The sequence below is a fragment of the Macaca nemestrina genome, chromosome X, assembly GCF_043159975.1.
Source record: "Macaca nemestrina isolate mMacNem1 chromosome X, mMacNem.hap1, whole genome shotgun sequence".
NCBI classification, from domain to species: domain Eukaryota; kingdom Metazoa; phylum Chordata; class Mammalia; order Primates; family Cercopithecidae; genus Macaca; species Macaca nemestrina.
In genome coordinates, this window is record NC_092145.1 from 68,750,084 (window position 1) to 68,764,205 (window position 14,122).

Here is a 14,122-nt window from a genome sequence, read left to right on the forward strand (position 1 = left end):
GTTATCATGGAAGATATCCTGAAATATGTTTTCCAAGTTCTTTGCTTTTCCCCTTTCTCTTTCAGGGATGCCAATGATTTGTAGATTTTGCCCGTTTACATAATCCCATACTTCTCAATCATATTGTTTATATCTTTTTATTGTTTTTTATTTTTGTTGGTCTTATTTTAGAGAACCAGTTTTAAAGTTCTGAGATTCTTTCCTCAGGTTGGTTTATTCTGCTGTTAATACTTGTGATTGCATTGTGATATCCTTGTATTGTGTTATTCTGCTTTGTCAGATTTGTTAGTTGTTTTTTTTTTTTTTAATTATTCCAGCTGTTTCATCCTTCAGCTCTTGTATTGTTTTATTGTGATTCTTAGCTTCTTTGGGTTGGGTTTCTCCAGCTTCCTGAATCTCAAAAAGATTTTCATTTCTTTCCATATTCTGAATTACATTTCTGTCATTTCAGGCAGCTCAGCCTGGTCGAGAACTCTTGTTGGAGAACTGGTGTGGTTGGTTGAAGGACATACGACACTGGCCATTTGAGTTACCGGAGTTTGTACATTGGTTCTTTCTCATATCTGCCTGTGGGTATTCCTTTAACTGAAGCATAGACTGAGTACAGTCAGTAGACTTCTTTTCTGGTTCTTTTCACAGGACCAAGGCTTTGTGCACAGTCTTTATTGGAAGCTGACTTCTTGTCTTTGGTTTAAGAGAGGGCTATGTTAGTGAGTATTTTTGGTCTTGAAGCCTTGGCGTGTCATCCAGTAGGTGGCACTTAAGTGTACTGGTTAGTTGGTAGATTCTTGCTTGGTCGTGTCTCTGCTACGTTTCCTCACAGTTGCAGCCATGTTCCTTATCAATACTCTGAAAGTGTGCGTTCCTTTCCCCCTTGAGTGCTGGCTGTAGACCATGACTTGGTGCTCCTGGGCTGCCCACTGAAACTGGGGTGATCTCAGCGTTTATGTTTTTTCCACAACTTGGAGGCAGCAGAGTAAGGGACCTTAGTAGTGATTTTGGCCAAGGGTCTTTTACTTGTACCGTGGGGGCTCCACCCCAGAGAGATGCAGGCCAGCAGTTGCTCAGTGCGAGCAGTCCAGGATTCAGGATCTGTGCTCTGGGCCCAACCTGGGTGTTCTCTAGTGGCGAGCAGTGGGGGGTGGGTGCGACTTGCGGGAAATGGAGTGACCCCTTTTTCTGTCGACTACAGTTAGTTGGAGGTTTGGGTAAAACCCTTAGGATCTTTGCTGCTTCACTAGTCCGAGGGTAGCAAGGGAATTCCACTGCAGAGACAGTGGCAGAGAGGCTTTCAGTTGCTCCTGGGGGCTCTGTCCAGGGAGTTGCCGAGCTGCTACTGGCTTAATAGCTCTGGTGAGGGTAGCTGGTGACCCAGGCCTGGAGGACCTGCCTGGTGAGGAGTTATGGGAACGGGCTCCGGTGTAACAGTCTGGCTGCTTTTCTGTAGGGCTGCTATGGTATGCTGGATGCCTGCTCCAGTTGCTAATGACCTTGGATTTTCCAGTACCTCAAAGTATCAGCATTGAAGGCTGTGAAGCAGCAAATATGGTGGCCTACCCCTCCCTTTGGGAGATCTATCTGAGGAAGATGTGAACTTGTTGCCAGACTTAAGGCACCTATAGGATATGGCTGGAGACTTTGGTTGGGAGGTCCTGCCTCATGAGGAGGAATGGGATTGAGGTTCCACTTAAGAAATGCTGTCTGGCCATGTTTTTGTAGAATAGCTGTGTTGTGCTGGTGGACCGCTTCCGTCCCTGGTTGGCTTGGACTCCCCAAAGCCCGAAGGCTGGAATGGCTATGTCACCCAAAGAGCAAAGATGGTGGCGCACCCCTCCCTCTGGGAGCTTCCTTCCAGGGAGTTTTCATATCTCTTTTGGCCAGAGAACACTGGCAAGGGCTGCTGGTTCCAGTTGGGAGGTCCTACCCAGTGAGGAGGAATGGAACTGGGAATCACTTAAAAAAGCAGTCTGGTCACATTTTCATAGAGTAGCTGTGCTTTGCTCGGGGACTGCTTCTGCCCTGGCTTGAACTCTCCAAAGCTCTAAGGGTGGAAGGGCTAAGTTGCCCAAACAGCAAAGATGGTGGCCTGCTTTTCCCTCTGGGTGCAATGTTTGAAAATTTGAAACCAGGGAGGTTTCAAATTTCTTTTTGGCTAGAAAACACTGGTGGGGGTGGCTGGAGGTCCTGGTTCAGAGGTCCTGCCTAGTGAGGAGGAATGGGAAAACAGCAGTCTGGGCCCGGGTGTGGGGGTTCACGCCTGTAATCCCAGCACTTTGAGAGGCCGAGGCAGGCAGATCACGAGGTCAAGAGATCAAGATCATCTTGGCCAACACGGTGAAACTCTGTCTCTACTAAAAATACAAAAATTTGCTGGACGTGGTGGCACATGCCTATAGTCCCAGCTACTCGGGAGGCTGAGGCAGGAGAATCGCTTGAACCCGGGAGGTGGAGGTTGCTGTGAGCCGAGATTATGCCACTGCACGCCAGCCTGGAGACAGAGTGAGACTTCATCTAAAACACAAACAACAACGACAACAAAAAAACGTCTGGCCACGTTTTTGTAGAGCAGCTGTGCTGGTCTTGGGGAACTGGTTCTGACCTGGGATGGCTTGGACTCTCCAAAGTCCAAAGGCTGGAAAGACTAAGTTGCCCAAATAGCAAAAATGGCAGCCCGCCTCTCCCCCTGGGAGCTCTGTCTCAGAGAGGTGTGATGCTGCTCCCTTTGGCTGGCTAGAATTCCAAGCCAGTGGTTCTTATCCTGTGAGGTGCCATGGAAGTGGGGCCTGCAGATTGTTGCTGCCCAGTCCCCTGAATTCAGCCCCTTTCCTAGGGATATGTATGGGGGTCTAGCCTCCCACTTCTTTGGAGTCGCAGCTTCTTTAGCCGGGTTGCCTGGAAGTTACAGTCAAGTCCTGACCCCACTCCCAGTTTGTGGTATTTTTCATCATAGATTAACTTTTTCCACAATTTTATATAAATGGTATCATACAATATGTACTCTTTGGCTAAGGCTTTCACTCAGCCTAATGTTTTTGAGATTCATTTATGTTTATATAGCAGATGATTATTCCTTTTTATTGGTGAATAGTATCCCATTTTATGGATATACGACAGTTTGTTTATTCATTCTCCTGTTGATGGTTACATGGATTATCATCAGTTTGGGGCTATTAATAAAGCTGCTGTGGAAAGATTTGTACAAGTATTTTTGTCAGTATATGCTTTTCTCATGTGTAATTGCCTAGAAATTGAAATTACTCGATCATAAGGTGGATATATATTTATCTTATAAAAAACTGCCAGATATTTTTAGAAAGTGCTTGTACCGTTTTATATGCTTACCAAAATAAATGAGCGTTCTGGCCCTCTACATCAATACCAAGTATTGACAATCTTTTAAATTACTTTGGTGGCTGCATACTGGAATCTTATATGTTCATTTGTAATGCTACTATAATATGCACTTACCTAATGATATTGAGTACTTTTTCATGTGCTCATTAACCATGTTTTTTGTGACGTGTCTCTTCAAACCCTTTGCCCATTTTTACCTTTTAATATCTATCTTATTAAGTTGAAAGAGTTCTTTATATATCCTGGATAACAAACCTTTAGTTTTACCTTTTTTTATTTTTTATTTTTGAGATGGAGTTTTGCTCTTTGTCACCCAGGCTGGATGGAGTGCAATGGCACAATCTTGGCTCACTGCAGCCTCCACCTCCTGTGTTCAAGCAATTCTCCTACCTCAGCCTCCTGAATAGCTGGGACTACAGATGTGTGCCCACCTAATTTTTTTCTATTTTTTTTAGTAGAGATGGAGTTTCACCATTTTGGCCAGTCTAGTCTCGAACTCCTGACCTCAGGTGATCCGCCCACCTCGGCCTCCCAAAGTTCTAGGATTACAGGCGTGAACCACCGCGGCCGATCAATACCAAGCCTTTATTATATATATTTTGTGAATATTTGTGTCTGGCCCATTCATTTATTAAAATAATTTATTTTGTAGGGAGGTTTTTCATTTGAAGCCTAATTTATCAATAGTTTTAATTGCTTTTTGTGTCCAAAGAAACTTTTGTCTGTCCCTAATGTTGCATTTTTGATATACATTTATTACTTACATATTGGTATATCCATTCAAATAAATTTTACTTTAATCTTGAAGCTTTCACCCATTAGCCAGTGATGCTCACCTAAGACCTTATGTTGATTGCAAATCAATCTAAGTATCTCAACAAAAAAATATAGAGTCAGTAGTTTCAGGTTTTTTCCCCTCCTTTAAAGCCTAGGATATTTTCTAGTTTTGTTGAGTTTTATATTTGAAGGATGAGAAGAGATAGCAGAAGTGTATTCTTCTCAGGCAAGAGGGATGAAAGTATAAATTGCTATGGGGAAACCTCAAATTCTAACATTCCTCTGTCTTCTCTATAGCTGCCATCACCCACCTTCTCCTTCCTTTCACTGTTCTCTCTGACGCAAGGGGTCACTGCTTGTAGGTTTCCTGATTCCAACATTTTAGTAAAGAGTGGCCATCTAGAATTGCTCCTATAGCTGAAATTCTAGCTAAATTTTAAAGACCACTGGAGATTCTGGACAGTGTATGAATTTACATTATTTCCGAAGAGACTGTCAGATGTAAGTACAATATGATTTATATTAATAACGCTACTTTCACAGGCGTTTTATTTAACCCTTTTCTCTGTTAGAGAAAAGCAGTACTTGTTTGGTAAAATGCTTGAGCCTAAAATCTGCTTACTTTTCAGACCTATGTCAACAGTTGATTTAAGAAACGTGAATCCGAATTGGGAGATGATCTCTAGTAGCATTATGCAAGAATTATTTTATATTGTATTTTATTTCATTTCATTTCATTATTTTATTTTATGATGAGGTCTTGCTATTTTTCACAGGCTGGTGTTGAACTCCTGGGCTCAAGGACTCCTCTCTCTTTAGCCTCCCAAGTAGCTGGGATTACAAGTGTGTGCCCCTGTGCCTGGCTGGAAGAGTCATGTTAGATATCACATTATAGGTTTTATTTTTTGTTTAATTGTTTAAAAACCTTTCATGAATTTTTATTTTATTAGAGAAGCAGAGAAGCAAAAATAAAAATGAAACAAAACCAAGAATCTGTCCCAACCAGAACCAGAATGGGTGTTGTAGGTGGGGTCAAGTGTACTTAGGGGCTCATCATATAGAGTCAGTAAGTGCAAATCGTTTTACAAGGATCGGAGGCCCAATATGCAGTGAAGCATTAAAGAGTTCTGGTTGCAGAAAATCCCCACTTAATGGTCTAATGTCTACAAAGTTTACCTGATCCTAGTTAGGAGACCTCTGGGTTGTCCAAAACAGCGATCTTCACATGACTGAGGAATGAAGAATAATAGCTCACCCAGTTATTAGTGAGAATTTTGTTTCTGTTATACTTACTGCAAATGTCTTGACGTGATGTGAATAACTGTTTCCCAGGATCTCCTTTTATTTTTGACCCTAAAGGCTAAGAACAGCACAGGGTCTTCCACTTTATCTAGAGTATCCAATTGTGTGTCTGGGTGTTTGTGTACGTTTTGTGTTGGAGATGGGTTTGGTGGTGGGTGGTGGTGGTGGTGGCGGTGGCGGCGGAGGTGTTGGTGGAGGAGGAGGAGATTTAAGTACTTAGAGAAAACTTAGCAGTTTTTTAGTAGCTTTTTTTGAGATCTATCAAGATTTTCTTCCTTGCCACATTTGTTAACCCAGGAGTCATATATATTTATGTTATCTGCTAAATGCCCATGTCAAGCTGTTCACATAATCAGTGGAGAAAGCTTTAAGGAAGCCAAAGATGTTTTTTTAACTCCTTATATGATGAAAAATTTCTTTTGGGATCTGAGAGGCCCACTTTTAGCCTACCACTTCCACTTATGTGAGCATTCCAGTTATGTGTACTTTTGAACTCTTGAGGCAGTAATATTAAAAAGTGAAGTAAGTTTAAGTGTTAAAGATGGTTTGTTGATGAAGATCAGTGAATTGATTTTTATACCCTTTTCTTTACTCTTTTTTTTTTTTTTTTTTTTTAAATTGTTACAGAAGAAGCTACTATGGAGGAAACTGGGCCAGTTTTAGCTTTTCAGGACTATTGTCCTGGCTAAAGGAACACCAGGTAAAGTTTGTATCTGATCTTTTAATTTGCTTTGTTTTATTGTATGTTACATAGTAACCCTGCATTGAAGAAAACCCTAAGCTTCACCTGCAATACGGGATTGATTCTTTATTTTTCTTCACTTATTTTACAAAAAACATATAAAGTCACCTTTTCAGCTAATATTTTCCCAGTGTCTTTATCCCGTTTTAAATATAAATAGAGGCCGGGTGCGGTGACTCATGCTTGTAATTCCAACATTTTGGGAGGCCAAGGTGGGCGGATCACCTGAGGTCAGGAGTTCGAGACCAGCCTGGCCAACATGGCAAAATCCCGTTTCTACTAAAAATACAAAAATTAGCCGGGCATGGTGGCACGTGCCTGTAGTCCCAGCTACTCAGGAGGCTGAGGCAGGAGAATCACTTAAACTGGGGAGGTGGAGGTTGCAGTGAGCCGAGATTGCACCATTGCACTCCAGCCTGGGCAACAGGGTGAGACTCTGTCTCAAAAAAAAAAAAAAAAAAAGAAGAAATATATATATGTATAGAAATAGAAATATTGGCTGAAGAGTAAACTGTTTATACTTAATAACCATTTTCTAATTATTTATATGCCAAATATGACAATAATTTTTCCCCAAAATCATCTTTAGAAAAAATATCCTAGTCCTTATAAAATCTCACATTTACTGGTTGCTCTTAGAGTTAGTATATTTTGAACAAATACCAAAAAAAAAAAAAAAAAAAGAAAAGCCTAACAATTTGTGGAAGATACATTAATTTGAAATGATCTCCGTGGTGATTTTATATTTATAGATGTCACCTGACAGAATCAGCCAAAAGAAAAATCAAAGAAATTTAGTATGAATTCAGTGATTTTTTTCTAAGGGTAGGATCTCAATACCAAGCTGTTTAATACCATTATAAAGAAACTGTTTAGGGATCATGTATAGCATAATATGGAGAGTCAGTTATGGAGTTTGCTAACTTTTATAAGACAGATTTTAAAAAAGCTGTCCTAATCTTATGCAGATTGGTACGTGTGGCTTGAAATGAAATTTCTGCTGAGAGCATCATACAGAAGATCAGAAACTGCCGTATCGCAAAAGAATTTCGATGTTTGGAAAGGAGGATGATGTAGTCCAGAACATTGTATTCAGTTAGCTAAGACTTGTTAAGCATTTATCATGTACCAAGCACCATTGCATTGATTGATTGATTTAATCAGTGTACATGACTTAATCATTGTGCATGACTCAAAAAATGCCTCTCATGATGACAAAGACACTGATATTGAAGATACAGTGAAAATTCAGATTGAATATTGTTGCATGAAATGAGTGTAGAGAAACAAGCAATATTTGTAAAATAGCATTTCATATAATTCAAACTGTGTAAGTCAAGAGAGTAAATAAGTAGATATTTAGCTGTTTGGTCTGTATGCTTAAATATTCATGTATTTACTTTGATCAGAAACTTTTTTTTACATCTTATTTTTGGGAGGTGTATGTGACGGTCACCTTATATTTAGGCTTATTTAGTACTTCCATAAGAAAATTTAGTGTAGATTCTCAGAACAACAATAACAAAATATACTCCAATAGTCTGAATGGAAGTTAAAAAAAATAAATTTGGTGATGTTTTATATTTATTCAAATAAAAATGTTTTTCTGGAAGTTTAGTTTATTTTAATGATTGTTTTACTTCAGGATCTTAACTCTGCCACTGTCTTTGTCTCTCTCCACTCCCTTTCCCTGGTCCACAGTTCTTTTCTTAGGCTGGTAACCTCATATCTACACATTCACAATTCTTGTATTTCACCTTCTCTTCTACTTACGTTGGGATGTTTAGTACTATCTAATATTATACTTGATAATAAGAGCTGTATGTCACTACTTTTCTTCAGTTTAAAATTTTAAACACAGGACAACAAAGCCTTTTAAAAATGTTTATTGCCTTTATGACATTTGTAAGTTTAGAAATTTTCTGAGATAAATTTACTTAAAAGATGTTGTAATTCTATTTTCCTACTAGTTCCTTCAGTATGTATAATACAATTTCAAAAAGTTTTCTCTGAGAAAGATGTGTATTACACGGCTTAAGATTTTAAACAGATTAAAAATTGATCCTTGACATTTGAAAAAGGTTTATCTTGACACCTTCAAAAATACTCTGTATTCAGATACTCCATAAAATATAATTCGGAATTATTGAACATTTTAACAGACCACTTTCAACCCTTAGTGAGAGTTTACATGCTTTGTTACACATTCTTGTTTTTTATTGTCTTTCTTGTTTTATAAGGTATTCAGGGACTAATTATTATACAGCCCTTATTTATACTGTGCTGAATATTTTTTAGAAGTACTTTTATATGTAATCAAAATTTGATATGACTAGTGACCAACCTTCAAGATCTGAAAATAAATAGAATGAAGTTATTTTGACTCTGCTGTTTCAACCAAAAAATGTAAAAAAACCCTGTTTTTATTAACGAGTAATGTATATAACAGATATACTTGATTCTCAGCAGATAGAGGGTTAGTTGTCCTAGTTCTTAAGCAATGTCTAAACAGCCATGTCTGAATGACTTTTTCAAAATTTCATATACCCTGATAGAAAAGTATAAATCAGATCTAGTTTTTGATAGTATAGATTTTACACATTGTTTTTCTCTCCTTCCTTTAAAGTTGGAACACTTGTTGGACTGTCTTTCGTGACTCTGAGTTGATATCCTTTGAGTTTTGGTAAGGTGAAATAAGCATGAATTTAGACAAGAGGTACATTTTCTCAGAAACTGACATGTTTCACACTGCCCACTTTAATTAAAACTTATCTGTGTTTTGTTTAGGAAAACAGTGACATTGAAAATGACAGTCCAGTGTGGCAAGACCAGATCCTTGAAAATGAAGAAGCCATTGCTCTTAGCAGGAAGGACAAAACTATTCAACATGTAGAAGTATTTTGTTATGCCAGGTATGAAAAGTGTTTACTGCAGGTAAACTAAGTTAATGTCTTTTTCACTCTTCTTCAGAAGAAGCCAACAATAAAGATTTAGGTGGCATTGGTTGCTACAGGTTACATTAATATGCTGGTTTTGCCTGTTTTTAAATGGAGCTTTCAGTTTTCTCTGTTTGGGTGATAATGATAACATCTTGCCTTAATGCCTTCGAATTTACCAAGCTGTTTTAAATATATTATCTCATTTGATCATTAAAACAATTCTGTGCTAGAGTAGGGCAGATAGTAGTAGTAATAGTTGGATTTTTTACAGAAGCCTCAATGGAACTTAAGGAGATTAAGTAGTTGCAGAAGGTCACGTGGCTTGGTAAATGGCAGGGCCACACTTAAGCTCTAGAGTGGTAGAGCTCAAGATTAAATTCCAGAGTTTTTTCCTCCTGCTCCAGGATTCTTCCAACTATATCGTCTTTCTTGAATAATACTCAGTGTAGCAAAATGGAAGATTATAATTTTTGAATAAATAAATTTTGTGGGCATAATATTTGGGTACATATTTTGGTAAGTTAGGATAGAACAGTGGGAAGTAATAATGTTTTAAGTATCTTCCTCTGAGAGAGATTCACTGTTTAAAAACAATTGGATTAGTTTACTTTTTCAAATGATATATGATTGACAGGTTAAAAGGTAATAATCACATAGTTAAGTCATTCGAGTAGTTGTAGAGTCCAGAGGTTTAGAACATCAGACTGTCAGGCACTTTAATAGTAATTAAAACTTAAAATTCAATACACCAGAGATTCTTCAGGATACGCTTTGTCATCTTACATATCATTTTTGTGGCAGAGTGTTAAGCATGAGCCTGTGAAAAGTTTGGGAACGTGCTTGACTTCTTAAGCTATGTTCATATCTTTCATGTAAGTAGCATTCTTTCCCTGTAATATGCAGTTTGTGTTCTGTGATTTTCTGTAAAAGCGCAGCCTTTGAAATGTCTGGTATAGATTATAATTTGTATAATGCTAAATGCCATTTGGTATGAAAAGGTGCAGCTCACTAGCTATTGTTCAGAGCCAGTGCTGAAAGATTTAAAACAGAAGATGATTTCAACTGAAAAGACATATGCTTTAATGAAATGAGGAATAAATATTTGGTAACTTTCTTGTGTACTTTTGTGTGCCCATGAATATAGCTTGACTACAATATAGTGACAGTCACACTGGCCTTCCGAGAGGTATTATACTTTTGTTACTTCAAGGCCACTGATTACTTTTTATGATAATTGAGGTTAATAGTTTCTAATGGCTGAGTTGATACATTTTGAATGCAAAGAAAATTATCTTATTTTCAGTTCCTGATCTCTTTAGTTTCATTTGTATAACTTCTCAAAGTGAGAAACTAAATTGTTGTTGGTGGAAGTTTTGTTTGAAGACAGTGAAATAGAACTGTTATATGTTCCTCTTGCCAGTTAGAGTGTGGGGCAAACAGTGAATTGGGTAATATTCTATATGCCTTAATTCACTTGGAAAAGTTAGCTGGTTATTAATGTCAGGAAAATAATAGCTGGTTATTTCCTAAGCAGGAAAAGCCTTGAGAACATCCAGGAAAGTAGAGAAAGTACAGAAAATCCATTTGTAAGGGCTGTCTATAGTAAGTGCTGGCAACATGGGTAAATAGGACTAACAATATCTCACTTAGCCCCAGCAAGACTGGCTTCCTTAATCTTTTGGATCATGTTCACAAACTTGAAATTATATGAAAGAGGCTAGGGCCAAAATAGTTGTCACAAAATTTTACATTATACAAGAGGTTATCATCAGCACTCACTTAAATCAAAAGCCTTATTTATTTAATACTTATTTCTGACAACCTCATTTTCTGTGTGTGTGTGTGTGTGTGTGTGTGTGTGTGTGTGTCTATGGGTGTGTTGTGCGTGTTTGTGTTTCCCCCTAGCATTGTAGTTTAAAGCAGCAAATAGGAAGGGGTATCTGCTAGAGGCAGGCAAACTGAGAACCACATGGAAACTAGGGTTATAGTCCTTAATTTGCTATGTGATACTGAGCAAGAGATGTCTATTTTGAGTCTATGTTTTGCCATTAATAAAATGTGTTTGGAGGGGTTTGGACTAGGCGATCTCAGAAGTCTCTCTGGGCTCTAACATGCTACTATTTTAAGTGCTACTTGGTAGAATAATAAAGGAGAAGACAGCATCGGCAAGCTGAAAGCATACTTTGGGCCATTTAGTGTATGGGTAAGTGGCTTTTCATGTCAGAAGATCCCTTAAGGCCATCACTATATTATAGTCCAGTATAACAGGTGATGATCACAATTGTATCCCAGTGTCTTCAGGCAAAAGTTACATAATGTTCTTTATCCTCTACTTGAAAAAGTAGAGGATTTGAAGTACGTTTTAGAAAGACAAGTATTAAAAATGATTAGAATAAAAATTGTGCCATTTTAAGAGACGAGCTTTTGTTATCTAGAAAATTCTCTTACTTCCTCTTGAGTAAGTAAGAGTATCACTATATAGTAGATCTTTAACATTTTTAAAGGATACATTGCAAAATCTTCATGGCTACCCTTTTGTAAATAATGAAAAATATGGTACAGGTTTCTGGCTTTTTGTCGTTGCTTTTTGAAACATATGTGTTAGTGATGCTAATGTTACATTTTGCAGATATGGAGTTTGTGTGTATTTAGTTCCATACAATTTTATCACATTTGTGGGTTCATGTATTCACTATCACAGTCAAGTTACAGAGCAGAGCAGTTCTATCACCACAAGGACCCCTACTATTGTTTTTCTGTTAGCACATCTGATCTACTTCTTATTCACCCTACCATTCATAACTCCTGGCAACCACTAATCTGTTTTCCAGCTCTATAATCTTGTCATTTTAAGAATATTATGTAAATGGAACTGTATAGTATGTAATGTTTTGGCATGGGCTTTTTTTTAACTCAGCATAATTCCCTGGAGATTCATCCAGGTTGTTGTCTGCATTAGTAGTTTGTTCATTTTTCATCACTGAATAGTATTCCACAGTAATGGATTTACCACAGTTTGTTTAATCATTCAACCATTGAAAAACATCTGACTGTTTCTAGTTTTTGCTATTATAAATAAAGCTGTTATGCAATTTTGTGCATGCATTGGTTTTAATGTGACTTTCTCTGGGATAAAAGTTTTCATTTATCTGGGATAAATACCTAATATATAATTGCTGGGTCATATGGTAATTACATATTTGGTTTTAAAAGAAACTGCTAAGCTGTTTCAGAGGAGCTATACCATTTTACATTCCCTCCAGAAATGTGTAAGTAATCCAGTTTCTCCACATACTTACCTTAATTTGATGTTGTCACTTTCTTATTTTAGCCATTTTGATGGCTCATTTTGAATATTTTTTCATGTTCTCTTATTTGCCGTCCATAAACCTTTTTTGGTGAAGTGTCTGTTCATGTCTTCTGCTTGTTTTAAAATTGGATTAGTTTCTTACTGTTGAATTTTCAGAGTTAAAAAAAATCCATTCTAGATATGTGTCCTTTGTCAGATATGTATTTGGAGAATATTTTCCCCAAGTCTCTAGGTTGTGTTTTCATCCTCTTTAAATAGGATATTTTACAGGGAAAATATTTTTAATCTTGATGAGATCTAATTGATCAATTGGATGATTATTTTGGTGTGAAGTCTAAGAACTTTTGGCCTAACTATAGGTATAGATTTTCTCTTATTTTTTTTTAAATTATAGTTTTATGTTGGATGTTTAGGTCAGTGTTCTTTTTTGTTTTTCGATCTAAGGATATCCAATTGCTTCAACACCATTTATTGAAAAGGCTATTCTTCCTCCATTGAATTACTTTTATACCTTTGTCAAAAATCAGTTGATTGTACTTGGATAGGTCTATTTTGATGTTCTTTATTCTGTTCGATCTATTTGTTTTTTCCTCCACCAATATCACATTATCTTTATTACTGAAGCTATATGATAGGCTTTACTCTTAGATAAATTCCTCTCAATTTATTTTTCCTTGTCAAGATTGTTTTAGATATTTTAGAGTTTGTGCCTTTCTATATAAATGTTTAAATAAACTTGTCTATGTCTAAAGAAAAACCTTGCTGAGATTTTGATAACAATTGCTTTAATACTATAGATTAGTTTGGGAGGATTGACCTCTTTATTATTTTGAGTCTTCTAATCTATGAACATGGTATGTCTCTCTATAAAGCTCATCTTTGATTTTCTTCAATAGAATCTTGTAATTTTCAGCATACTGATCCTGTACATGTTTCGTTAATTGCATACCTAAATATTTAATTTTCTTTGGAACAATTATAAATGGTACTGTCTTTTTAATTTTGGTTTTCACATATTCATTGCTACTATCTAGCAGTGCACTTGCCTTTTATGTTTTGATTTTGGATATTTATTGAAATCTTACTGAATTTACTTCCCAGTTCTGGAAGCTTTTTTGTAGATTGCTTGGGATACCTAGATAATTATGTGTTCAGTAAAGAGGAAAAGTTTTACGTCTTTCTTTTCACTGGCTGCTTTTTTTGTTTGTTGGTTTAGTTTTGTTTTTAAGAATCTATTTTCTGTTGTGAGTCATGTGTTTTCCATCCACAGCCTTATGCCACAGGTTAATTGTGTTTCTGCTTATGCTTAGGATCGCTTAATAAGCCCTACTTTGTTCTTTTTTCCCAGAAAGGAAGTTCTCATCACTTCCTGAGGACATTTTAATTATACACTAATGCTGGGTAATCATTTGAGGTCTCTCATTTGCTGAATATATTGTTCTTCCACATAGTGTCTCAGCATATGCAATTCAAGTCTATAATCTGGCCAAATGACAAATTATCAAAAGTACTACCCTTAAATGATTATTCATGCCAAGAGTTTAGTGTATTTGCTTGTATCAAGCAAGTAAATAGATATAAGTCAAACTCGAATCTTTGGTGCACTATATATGAGGAATATTGTTTTAAATGTTTTTGTAAATTTCTAAAACATCATGTAAAAATGACTTCATAATGATATGAAGGCTAAAATATTAT

At 36.8% G+C, this 14,122-nt stretch overlaps 1 protein-coding gene across 8 annotated transcripts in view; it reads left to right on the forward strand.

The window, feature by feature from the left end:
* LOC105488015 (CHM Rab escort protein) overlaps positions 1-14,122 on the forward strand; it is a 191,270-nt gene that overhangs the window by 68,005 nt on the left and 109,143 nt on the right. For 5 of the 8 annotated variants that reach the window (XM_011751662.2, XM_011751660.3, XM_071088994.1 and 2 more), the window contains exons 3-4: positions 6,061-6,133; positions 8,963-9,087. In XM_011751662.2, coding sequence (XP_011749964.2) covers positions 6,061-6,133; positions 8,963-9,087 — 198 coding nt within the window. Of the gene's footprint in view, positions 1-6,060; positions 6,134-8,144; positions 8,859-8,962; positions 9,088-14,122 lie in introns of those variants that run through there. The other 3 variants (XM_071088993.1, XM_024794776.2, XM_071088992.1) reach the window with 2 other exon arrangements.